Below are 12,527 nucleotides of genomic sequence, written 5' to 3' on the forward strand. Positions count from 1 at the left end.
GGGCTGCCTTTCTGTGATACGTGAAGTAACACAGGGAATATGCTTTCCTGGAAATAAATCATCCTCAAAGCATCAGAAATATAATCAAACAAATATCTAACTTCAATGGAGATGCAACAGCTGCTCTCAAATGTGGCTGTGTTTATTCCATGACTAATAAACACAGAAAGGAAGTGGGAAACCTTGACAAGTCTTAATGGGGCTCCTGAGGAGGACAGTTCCTAGCAATGATGCTTGCTTTCACCACACAGCCAACTCAAAGATTCACTTGTATAAGGAAGAAAATAGCTACTTTAAGGCAAAAGTAGCAGGGTTCCTGAACTCTACAGTCACATACTTCCTAAAGCTTCTCTGCAAAGAAATGACAAGCTCACATAATGTAACAGGAGGCTCGGAGCACTTCTTTGGGATTTGGAATATGTTCAGAAGCCCTTCTGCTGACAGGGATCCTCACAAGTCCTCAATCATATGACACAAAAACTGAGGAGGAATTATACTTTTCTTACAAGCAGCATAATGTATTTCTAAGTTCAATTCTACTATTCAGCTTTTTCAGGAGGAAATAGTTTACTGCTGAAAAATATTATATCCTAATCAAAATTGTATACATTTGGGGTGGGTATCTCTATATGGCCCAAATTAGTTTCCCTTATATTCATGTGTCATGATTGGGTACTGCTCTGATTATACTCAAGTGAAATTAATAGGATGGACATGTAAATAACAAATAGTTTCTCTGGTGTGATAAACTAAAAGTCTAAATAAGGATCAAAATGTATAATTGATACTGTGTAATAGGAAGAAAAAATCTAAAGGTACAGGGGGATGTGGGAGCGGTAGGGGAAAGGTAAGAATGGAAAAGAAAAAGTATGAGAAAAGGAAAAAAATGGAAATGAAGTCTTTGTAAATAGGGAAGGGTGGAGGGAGTGAAGGGAGGGTAGAGGAATGGGGGAAAAATAACCAAGATACATCGTGTAAAGGTACAAGATCCCAGTGATGAATGGAACTGTATTGTATACCTGAAATGTACCAAAACAAAACACACTTGGTTTTAATACTCATCATCTGGTCTAAAACGAAAAAAATAAAAATCCTTCTATTCATTAAACACTCCTGTTTTTCTTTCTTATTGATCTTCTAGGAAAAGGCAGAGCGCATTTCCTCTTCGGTCATTATGCGATACACTTTGATAACTATACTCTCCACTTACTTCTTCATGACTGTCTCATGGATTTATCGGGCTTTACTGAACACGCCCTCCACATCTTGCTCATCTCCTGGATTTTGTATCTTAGCTATGGGCTTTCCTACTCTCCTCTCACTAGTCCTTCTTACTTTCCCGTAAGAATTCCTTTTCCTGTACCAATGCTGACCAGAATCTTGCTCTCTGCTCTCGTTTGGGGTGTACTGGAGATCGAACTCTGGATCTTGTGCTTGTGAGGCAGGCTGCAGAACCACTGAGCTAAATCCCCAGCCCCTCTGCTCTTTACTTACCCTCCTGCTGACTGATCACTGTGCTCACGTGCCTCCTGTAAGCCATCACTTTCCTGTTAGCCCATACCAATACTTTCAGCTTCATCACCAACACCAGGCTGACCAATAGACACCTAAACGTCATGTCCCTCATCTTGTCTAATTTAACATAGCCAAATAGGAAACTGATATTTCCCATCAAATTTGTCCTTGCCTAGTTCAGCGATTATTTTCAGTGCCAAAACTGCAATATGCATAATTGCTCCATGACTTTAGCAATCTTAGTGCCATGCTCCTCATTCCACAACCAAGGAAGATTTGGCACAGTGTATCTGGGACGAAGGACCACATCTCAAAACAAGGAGCCAGAAAGCTTGAGTGGGATTAGGTTCAGGCTTTTGTGAAAATTCTCTCAAGCAATAACCAGTGTCCCCTAAGAAGGATCTAAAGAGTATGCCCCTAGGACCCAAGGACCCTCCATTAAGCCCCACCTGTTAAAGGTCCACACCATCTCCCACCACTGCCGTACAGGAGAGAGGGGTACACTAAAACTATACCCAAACTACAGCATGCTCTTTATCTGAATTTCGGGATAATTTTCTTACTTTTTTTTTCTTTTAATTTAGTGTCCCACTAAAAGTACTATTCATTCTTTATAATTTTCATACTGTGGGCAGAGTGGTTTTGCTAAAATGTATATTTAATGACACTACTCTCCTTAAGGTAATTATATTATATTCACAGTTTCCTAACAAATTCAAACCTCTGATAAGCACAAAATATTTACTGATCTATTTATTCAATATTAATCTCATCTCTCTAACACCTTCCTCCCTGGCTACCAGACTCTTTACTTCTTCTGGGTACAACTAAATACAATTCCAAAACACACTTCCAGTTGTTCATACACACAGGTCCTCATAGGTAGAACAAAACTACAAAACTTTTATGTCTGTAATTCCCTGCAAATGCAATCCTCAGCTCAAGTGTTACCTTCTTTAGGAAGCTGTTTTAGATTCTTCATTTTGATTTAAATTCTTCTCCAGTGAGTTATCCTCAATACTTTCCTATTTTCTTTAATAATCTACCAGTAATTTTAATTAACTCATGAACTCATGAAGAGCAAGGGGTGGTATTCATCTTTTTTTTAATCAACAGCTCTTTATATTCCATAAATGTTTGCCAAATGAATGAATAAATGTATCCATGTGCTCTGAGGAACACAAAAGACTTCTCTGATTTGTTCTCTATTCTAAATATCTTACATTTTAAATTTATAGTTAAGAAAATAGAGGACATTTAAAAAATGTAAGGCCATATAACTAAATATGGAAAATTGGTAGGGGCTACTACTATAGCAAAATAATATTATGCAATCAAATTTTATTTTAAAAATTTATTTCTAACATTGAAGAAAGCTGAGATTTTTTTTGCCTCTCTGAGGGTAGGATACAAAAGCACTATGAACAACAAAAGCCTAGTTGTTGGCTTTGGGTTCCAAAATCGGTCCTAAAATTTTGTGGCAGACTTGACAGTTTTGAAGGCTAATGAGCATTTGATCTGCAAGAGCATGGCCTTTTGAGAGAGGCAAATATTTGCAATAGAGGCTGGAAGACTTAACAGAAGAAAGTTACAGAAAACCTTAAGAGTCAGAAAAGATATAGAATTTAGTGCAAAAAATACACAGAAAGGAAATCAACTCTTTTGGGATAAAGGGTGCAGCTTGGAGAAAGGCAGAAGACAGAAGAGAGGCTAGGCATTGGCATTGGCATGATATGCCTACTTTCTGTCCCTCTTCTAAGATGAGGACTAGATGACATAAAATATCTGAAAAGTTGAAAAATTCAATTCTAGAAAAGAATCTCAGGGTTGAGCCTGGGAAGTCAGTGCTTATTAGAAAATTCCCATGTTGACAGGCCGCCTGAGAGTCAGCATGTGTGCAGATGGATCTCAGGTCAGCCTCATGGGATTTTGTACAGTCTAGCAGGTTGTGGGAACAGCTGCACAGTTTTCTTAGTCCTCTGTCGAAAGCCTGTAAACACTAAGAGGGCCATTCAGGTTGGAAATCATAAACACAATCATCAGAGGTTGCCAGTGTATAGCAGGTCACATGAAACTGGCAGAGTCCAGCTAGAAAAGAGGTCTGCAGACCAATTTCCTCCTTAGAATTCTGATCATCCAAGAGAAGAAGAAGAAGAGGAGGAGGAAGAGGAGGAGGAGAAGAAGATGAAGAAGAAGAAGAAGATGAAGAAGAAGCAGAAGAAGAAGAAGAAGAAGAGGAAGAAGAAGAAATAATGGCAAGGAATCTTCAATCAGTAGCACCGAAAACTGGAATTGAGTTATTTACATTAAATCAACAGGTTTAACACTATCAGATCTTTGTATACCTGAGTTGTGAATGTAACAGATTGTAAATAGAAGAGGCTAGGATGGCGGAAGTTGTTGGAGAAGAGTTGTGGAGGAAACAAAACTTGAGAGAGTTGTTGAAAGGCAGGAAAAAAAATGGCCCATGAGAAAACAGCATGGGATGAGTGAAACTAACCTGAAAGCAGAGGGTGAAATGTGAGCAGGAAGACAATGGGATCAGATTACAAAGATCCCGAGTGCCACGTTTAAGAACATAGGCCTTCAAGATTTAAGCAGGCTGAGTGGATTTTGGGAAAAGGCTCATTCATGAGAGGTGTGCCCCCGAAAGAAGAGGTAGGATTTGCCTCTCAGTAGCCACTTTCCCTCTGGCTTCTGTACTTATACACTCAGTACCTATATGGAAAGCTGAGCTACAGAGACTTTTATTCCCCAGCTTTTGAGGGGGTGGGCATGCAAACGGCTGAGGAAAACAAAGTGGACCTTCCCTGTAGAAAAACACCCACAAATTGGGGTTCTGAAGCCTGGGCCCGGAGCCTCCTTTGGGAAGAACCAGTATCTGAGCTATGAAGTGGAAATGTCAGAGGGATGAGAGGACAGTGGGAAGGGGAGTGGGGGAGAAGGAAAAAGGGAGAGATTTTGAGGGGGTGGGCATGCAAACGGCTGAGGAAAACAAAGTGGACCTTCCCTGTAGAAAAACACCCACAAATTGGGGTTCTGAAGCCTGGGCCCGGAGCCTCCTTTGGGAAGAACCAGTATCTGAGCTATGAAGTGGAAATGTCAGAGGGATGAGAGGACAGTGGGAAGGGGAGTGGGGGAGAAGGAAAAAGGGAGAATGAGAGGAAAGAGACCCCAGTAAGCAGTGCGGCCAAATGGAGTCTGGGGAGAAATTCAGATGGTTCAGGGCATCTTCTTAAACTGCCTTGTGGGGGATGTGAAATATAAATGTTCTCATCTACCTCCCACAACATCTTAAATAAAACCTAGAATTCATTAAAGTGGATGCAAGAAGTACTGAAAGCAGATCCAAGACTGGTGCTCACAAGATTGGTGCTTATGAAGAAGCTGTAAGTAGCACAGGCCTATTGTCTGTGCATCTCTCAAACCTCAAAACACATACAGGCAAGTGACTTAATGCCATTTCCAATGTGGCTTAAAAACTAAACCGTCCAAGAGAGACCCACACTCAGGAACTGAATTTCTCCTTTATTTTCTGATACTTTTCTTGGATGCTTGGCCATGGACGCTATGGAAAGTGATCAGAGAACACAGGAACACAGAATATAGGCTTCCAGTTGTGCTTTCTTCAGTTCTCAGGTGAGCCACCTCCCAGATGTGCCATCCAGGGCAAGCTGCCTAAATAGAAGGAGTCCTTGTTTTCTCAAGTGGGAAACGAGGCTAAAACATCTCTCATAGTATCTCTGTGAATAATAAAGTAAGACTTTGTATGTGGAGACCTGGTGATACAGTGTAAAAGTTTCAACTTTAGAGGTATGAATTTTGACTTTCACAGCTATTATGTTAGGTGACATTGGGAATGTAGAAAACTATGAGATTTAGATTCTTTATCTATAAACTGTGTATAAAATGTGTCTCTGGATAGAATCCTGTGAAGATTACATCAGGGATTATCACATTGTTAGAGTTCACATTTGGGAGCTACGGGGATGTAAAGTGCCTGGTACAATTCCTGCCACACCCAATGCGTGAATAAACAGGATCCACTGGTGTGATTTTTGATGTACTGCATGCTCTAGAATTTGCTCAACTCATACAATGGTAAGATGCTCATCAGAGAAGGTTCCATCCCCCAGGTGACAGTGCATACTCTACATGAGTGTGTCGCCAGTAAGTGCAACTCTCGGGAACCAAGAGGTGGAAGTTCAAGTGATCTATTTGCCATCACTCTCAAGTTGTTTCTGTAACTCTAGGTTCTATAATTTAAAGATTCTAATTTCTAATCGGAAATCTTCCCCTAGATGATGCAGTAACACTCCCACAAGACCTCAAGCTTTGGCTACTGCCAGACACTCTATACTCCTAGAGGTGGGACCCAGCAGGCAAGGAGAAGGGTCAACATTCCGGCAAGTATAACTGGCCTGATCATTAGGAAGAAGAAAAGCAATGTTACAGAATGGTGTAAAGTAGTTTGCCACTAAATTAACTTGGGGTTTGCTTAGTATTTTGTAAATCAAATTTGATGATAAAAGAACAAGTTCAGCAGCCACCATCTCAGAAGGGTGGCTCAAAACCCTCAGAAACCCTCAGAGTCTGGACCTTGAAAATGTAAATTTTCCAGTTAGGCAGAGGTACTGGTTTGATTGTGAGGAAGGATTTTGAATGGATAGATGATAGAGGAAATGACGATGACTACCAGTTATCAAACCAGCCGAAACCAGCTGCAGTGGCAGAGGGCATCCTACCAACCTATCTGAAATGAAGGCCCAGAATCTGTTGCATGTAACCAGTGTTATCCATGGAAGAAACCCCCCATCTTCCTGCCAACAAATTTTTCTCAGAGTTTGCTTTCTGGAAAATCTAAATTGTAAAAAACATGCTAATTCTGAGTGTCTAAGAACAGTCATATGGAGAAATTTGGTCTGTTTTAAAGTACTCTCTGCTGCTATTACTTCCCCTACTCTCCTAACAGTGATCACTATTAATCAATGTTTTTGAGTCATATAACACACCCCACCCTCTAAGGTCTTTCTCTAAATCTCCTGCTTTTAGCTGAGGCTCCTTATTCAGTGTTTCCAAAATACTCTCTTGGGTATTACCATTCTACTCTGTTTACATGTTTATTAAAAGCAGATATTTGTATCCCAACTATTTATAATCACACACAGGAAACTTGTCAATAAATATCTGTGGAATAAAACGAGAATGTATTGATTTGGCCTAGTGATAGTGGTCCGAGTTGATGAAAAAGGTTTTGTGGAGTCAATGAAATACAGATAAGAGTAGAACCTACAGAAGGAAATGAACAGATGGGATTGCTGATAAATTATGAAAAGAGTGAGAAGAAACAACAGCTCATCACAGAATCCTGAGAAATATCAATATGTAAGTAGTGAACACAGGGAAAAAAAATCCATGAAAGAATAGAGAGAAAAGACTGAATCAGAGGAGGATAGCTTTCTGGAACTAAAGCATAGAAAGAAATGCATGGAATATTAAATACAACCAAACAACTGCTGAAAATCAAGACAAAAAACTAATGGGTTTAAACTAGGCGTGGTGGCGCACGCCTGTTATCCCAGCGCTCAGAGGCTGAGGCAGGAGGATCCCTGTGAGTGCAAGACCAGCCTGGGCTACATAGTGAGTTCCAGGTCAGTCTCAACTACCTAGTGAGACCCTGTCTCAAAAACAAAACAAAACAAAAAAACTAATGGGTTTAACAGGTAGCTGTGTTATGTTTACTATAACAAACTATTCGAGACAGTTAACTTGTAAAGAGAAAAATATTCATTTTTACTTCATTTCAGAGGTTCCAGTTCACAATCTGGCAAATCTACCAGACTGGCCTCTTGGGGGGGGGTGCTGGATGGAAATGGCAAGGAGCACTTGGGTACAGTAAACTGCTCACATCATGGACAGAAAGCAAAAGATGAAAAGAAAGGGGTAGGCATCCCACAGTTCCTTCCTAGGTAAGCCATGTTTTCATATCCTGTTTCAAGCAGGGGATTCATTCTTTAGGAACCTATTGGGGTTCCATTAATAATGCTATTATGTTCACATGGCTCTTTCTATCTGTTTTTAATGGTGAGAACTTAGAATGGTCCAATAGGTGATTCTAACCTTCATGCCTCCCACAGGGTCAGCTGCTTACTAGAAGTTATAAATCCTAACCGAGAATTTCTCTGAGCTCAAATAAAGCAGAAGTGATTAAGTTACTCAGGGGAAATATTTAAAAGTCAACATGGGTGGGTTATCAGGTTTCTTTCTTCCATGACCAAAGATGCAAGGAGTACGTACAACTTGTTCCAAAATGTGGGGATAAAGTGGGAGGGTACGCAGAGCCGGCGGAGAACGTGGAAACAAGGAGCAGAGATAATATGTGCTATTTGCTAGAGAGTTAATCAAGTCTGGGCATATTTCTTGCACTTGAATTACTCAATCTATACAAATACTTATTTTAATTCAGTTTAACAGAAATTTATTGAGTATTGCTAGGAACTGGGGGGAAAGGCACAACAAATTACCACGAAAATAAACAACATGTTTTCTGTTCTTAAGAAGTGCAGGGACTAGTAGCGCGAGAAAAATATAGAATCATCATACCTCTCTGAAGGCATGCTAGGAGTGGTATGCACGAAGCAGTATGGACACACAGGAGGGGAATTCTGTGAGCCTCAGAAAGGAGTTTTCACTGGGAATGCCACAGGTGCAGAAGTGGTTCTTATGGGTTTATCAGAAAAATGGCAAACAAATCAGAGGGGGAAATTAGTTTTTTTTTTTTCCTAGAAAACATTCAGAAAGAAAAGTTCTAAACCATCTAAGGAAATACATTCATGTATTTTAATATCCATGCAGGCAAGGAATTATTCCTGTCACTGCCTGTAACTTTAGTGTCCTTTAACTAGTTTAAGACTTCCCTCTATTTTTCCTTACAGAAAAAAATTGGAAAGGACGGACAATATGGTATTCACATTTATTCTACAAAAGACTCCTAACAGCCTTGTTATTTTCCAGAAAACAATGCAAAAACTCAAATTTTGTATCCCCATGCATGCCCATTCTTATTGCATCTTTTTACTTAAAAATGAACACTAATCTACCTGCATCAAAAGGCTGCCAAGAGGACTGAACTTGGAATAGTTCAAACTGATGGGCTTATGGGATAGAAGAAGTTGTCTGAGATGTCACCAAGAACATTCTTTGATGAAACCAGTGCTAAGCAGAATTCTAAGATGTGAAAATGGAATCAGTCACATTTGTCTTGCTGCAAAGGGTGTCTCTTATTTCCTATTTTGATTAAGTGAATTAGGAATGCTTCTTTCCAGGATTTTTCTACCCACGATGGGCACTAAAACTTAAGGTGCCCCAAATTATGTTTCCAAGGGGTCTGAATATACAACCAAAGTTTTAGGAAAATGGAGGTTCTTACGACTTTCTTGAAGTATACATCTGATTTGCTTTTGTTTGTATTATATCTTTCACTGATGTAAAAAAACTGGAATGCATATCTATATATCTATATTTATATCTGAATCTACATTCTTGCAGTGTAATATATTGATAATGACCATGAAATCCATATTCAAACATTCTCAAAAGAGTGTAAAATGAGATAGAGACTGAAGAGACTATGAAGATTAGTTAGAAGTAAGATAGAATTGAAGCTTAGGACTGTCAAGCACAATTTAATAGCAGAACTGCAAATAGAATCCAGGTGAGAGAACAACTCCCTCCTCTGCTTGGTACATACAGCACAGGCATACAGCACAGGCTACTTACGCCACAAGGCAGCAAAACAGTCACACAGGATAGGTGACCTTCTGTGCATGCACAGGAAAACCAGGACTGGAACCGACTCAACTGGGGCTCTGACGATTCCTGTAACACAGTGGCCTCAGAGCTACCAGAAGCCTATCAATTGCTTGATTATTCCTATGTTTTAGGTACCTGACCAAAGTAAAAACTCAAGGTGGGATGTATACACTGCCATTTTTGATCACGTTGGTTTCCTCAAAAGACATGGGAAGCTTTGCGGTTTACCACTGCATGTCACCATAATAATTCTTAGGATTTAAAATGTGTTCCTTACTGTCTTATTGCCCACTCTCACTCTCGGTGGCTTTTGTAAGGATCCCACTGAGTCATACTTGTAGGATTTATATGGCATAAACCTTCTAAATGGTATGATAAAGGAGAATGGGAAATAAAGGCAGCCTCCCTCCTACACCCACATTTTTGGAAAATATCTACAGGTTTCAGAACAATATATTAACTCTGGCTAAAATCCTTGAGGCTTTTATGAAGGCTTGAGAGTTTTTATACCCCAACCAAGATCCAGAAATCTGCATTTGGTGGTGCAAACAAAAGCTTGGGTAATCTCAACTTAAAGCAACCTTCCCCAGTTTTTTGGGTTGATATAGTTGATACTACACACCACAGCTGCTGACAAACGTGAACATAGAATAGCTGTTTTGTACAGAGTTTGAGGACTTATGGGACTAAACAGGTAATCAAGTGTGACAAAAGCATAATACTAAATGTGAGCTTATTATATGAAGCGCTGGTCCATCTCATTGAGGAAAATATCAGCGGGGGGAGGGGCGGCGGGAACAATGGAGAGGAAGATGATGTAAATCATTAAAGAAAACCATTTGCTCCCTCAACTGCATAATAGAGCCTACTATAGTCCCACATCCATGGTAAACCTAATGGACTTTCTGCTGAGTGCATGCAATGACATTCCAATCAATACAGGCACTGCCTCTCCTATGAACTACATCAGAGGGAAAAGGATCCAGGGTCTGTGGGATTTCTGTTGATAGTTTGTTGATTTTAGGAAAGCATTTACATTTTGATTTGGACCCAGGGAGTACTTTTTACCAGAATGTTTACTACTTCTCAGAGAGATCTGTAAAACTCCTCTTTCTTGACTAGCTCAGTACCCTATCAATCATCAGTATCTAGGTGACTGCAACAAGGAGGCTGCCTAAATTCTCAAGTAGGCGTTCTTTAGCAGATGTAGAGGCCTAGATTTGACCGCAGAGGCAGTGGACAATGGGCAGAGACTAGCTTACTGGCACATGAAAGCTTTAGACTGGACACAAAGGCAATCAGTGGGCAGACCTTCTTTCCTGGAAAGTTTGGGCTCAGGCAGACAACTAGAAAACAAGGCTCCAGTTCACATGCATCCTTTGGACTGAGTGGCAACCTTTGGAATATTTCTCCTGATTCCTGAAACTCTTTCCCTACCGCAAGGAGTTTGTCCTCCCAGGACTCCCATGGGGAGGTGGATATGATAGGTAGTCTCTGCCCCTCTGGGCTAGCTTTGCCTTCCAGCACGGCATATTGCCCAAGTGGGTCTCAAATTATTTTGATTGTTCCTTCCGCATAATTCTTCAGTGAAGTACCACACATCCATTCTGCAGATGTGGGCACATGTGCAACAGAAGCATAGCAAAACTTACCAAGATTGCATTCAGTTGGGCGCATCCAAGTGCAACACCCTTTCAATAAGCAAAGACTCCTGTGCACAGCTCCTTCGTCTTCTGGTAAGAATCCCCACCCCACCCTGTCTTCTCCATCCCTCCGTTTCCAAACATTTCTACACTTTGGCTCACATATCCCACAGAGCCTAGCTTCTCTCAGGAGTTTCCAGGGCCTTTCTCTAGCTGCACCTTAGTTTTTTCTGCCTTCTCTGCTGATAGTTTTCTAGCACTCGCAGCACAGTTGTTTTACAGTGACGACCTCCTGATTGGAAAAGCTAATTTTCTCTTTTATACAGATGTCCTAAGTTTGCTGTATTACAAATGTTGAAAAATAAGATTCTGTCTAATCTGTCATTTTCTATTCTTATAGAATATAGAAGAATACTGCACACAAAAGCTCAAGGGCAAGGGCCAGGGATTCAGCAGCACCGCGCCTGTCTTGCAAGCCCCAAGGTCCTGAGTTGGATTCCTGGTACCAAAAAACAGCTCAAGGGAAGGTTACTATCGTGTATGGATTACGACAGAAAAAAGTGATGGTAACATTCCTCAACCTGACTTTGAGAAGAACAAATGTGTTCCTCAATTTTCATTTGCCCCGGTTTATATTTTAGATAAAAACTTCTGGCCACTAGACAAAGGGCACATTTCCTCTCAATGTACATTACAAAATAGCTTATAAAAAGGAGGAGGAGAAAAATTTTCAAGTGAGGAAAGAAGGAAGAAAGGGCAGATTACAGATTGTGGGTAACATAGGTTCTTCAAGCTAGAACTTACACTTGATGCTTCCAATATTTTTTCAAAAACTAAAATTCACTGTTCAATAGAAACATATGGTGTGAAGCTTTCTCTCTTTTTTGGATGACAGAGAAGTCGAGAGGAGAGGAGATCTGGCAGTAGGGGGTGGGTGGGAGAAGATGGAGAAGGAATAACTGTTTTATAAAAGCTTTGAGAAGGATAAGACCCCTCCTTTCATTGTATAAAAACCTTTCGATTAAAGTACATTTTACGGCTCTTCTATTTCTCAGCAGTTATGTACTCTGATGTTTACAGTGATGAAGTCTGTCAGCGGGTATCCGATGTTCAATCTATAGACCACACCACAAGACCAAAGCAATACCCCTTGTTGGAAATGTCAGTTTTGAGAAAGAGAGGCAATTCATTAATGCTGAGCTATACGAAGCAGCTTGCTGTGTGTGTGTGTGTGTGTGTGTGTGTGTGTATGTGTGTGTGTGCACGCACGTGTGTCTGTTTGGCAATGTGCCATAGCAGAGATGTGGTGTGGACCTCTGCTACTAAAACAGTCTACGCACCCAGGGAGCTTGCTAATCAATTTTGGTTTGAGTCAACAGAACCCCAGGACACTGATAGGAAATTCAAGGTTTTCAGTAATAGTTGAAAAGGAAAACAAATGACTGAGTCTGCTCTTCTCTGTGCTTCACCCTGCTTGGCAGAGGACAAACATTCCTCATCAGGGGTGGAGAATGCGATGCACCACTGACTTCTTTCCAGCACAGCTTCAACTGTCAG

The 12,527-nt window shown here is 40.5% G+C and overlaps 2 protein-coding genes across 11 annotated transcripts in view; one reads left to right on the plus strand and one right to left on the minus strand.

The window, feature by feature from the left end:
- The window catches only part of Rnls (renalase, FAD dependent amine oxidase), a 312,949-nt gene that overhangs the window by 173,758 nt on the left and 126,664 nt on the right, over nt 1-12,527 (minus strand). The window lies entirely within an intron of this gene.
- Nucleotides 1-12,527, plus strand: part of LOC104848840 (transmembrane protein 70, mitochondrial-like) — a 50,648-nt gene that overhangs the window by 12,748 nt on the left and 25,373 nt on the right. Inside the window, 1 exon segment of the mRNA XM_010605018.1 lies at nt 1,142-1,341. Within this exon segment, the coding sequence (XP_010603320.1) occupies nt 1,142-1,341 (200 nt within the window).

Source organism: Fukomys damarensis, unplaced genomic scaffold (assembly GCF_012274545.1).
Source record: "Fukomys damarensis isolate Sample0158 unplaced genomic scaffold, DMR_v1.0_HiC HiC_scaffold_20, whole genome shotgun sequence".
Lineage (NCBI taxonomy): Eukaryota > Metazoa > Chordata > Mammalia > Rodentia > Bathyergidae > Fukomys > Fukomys damarensis.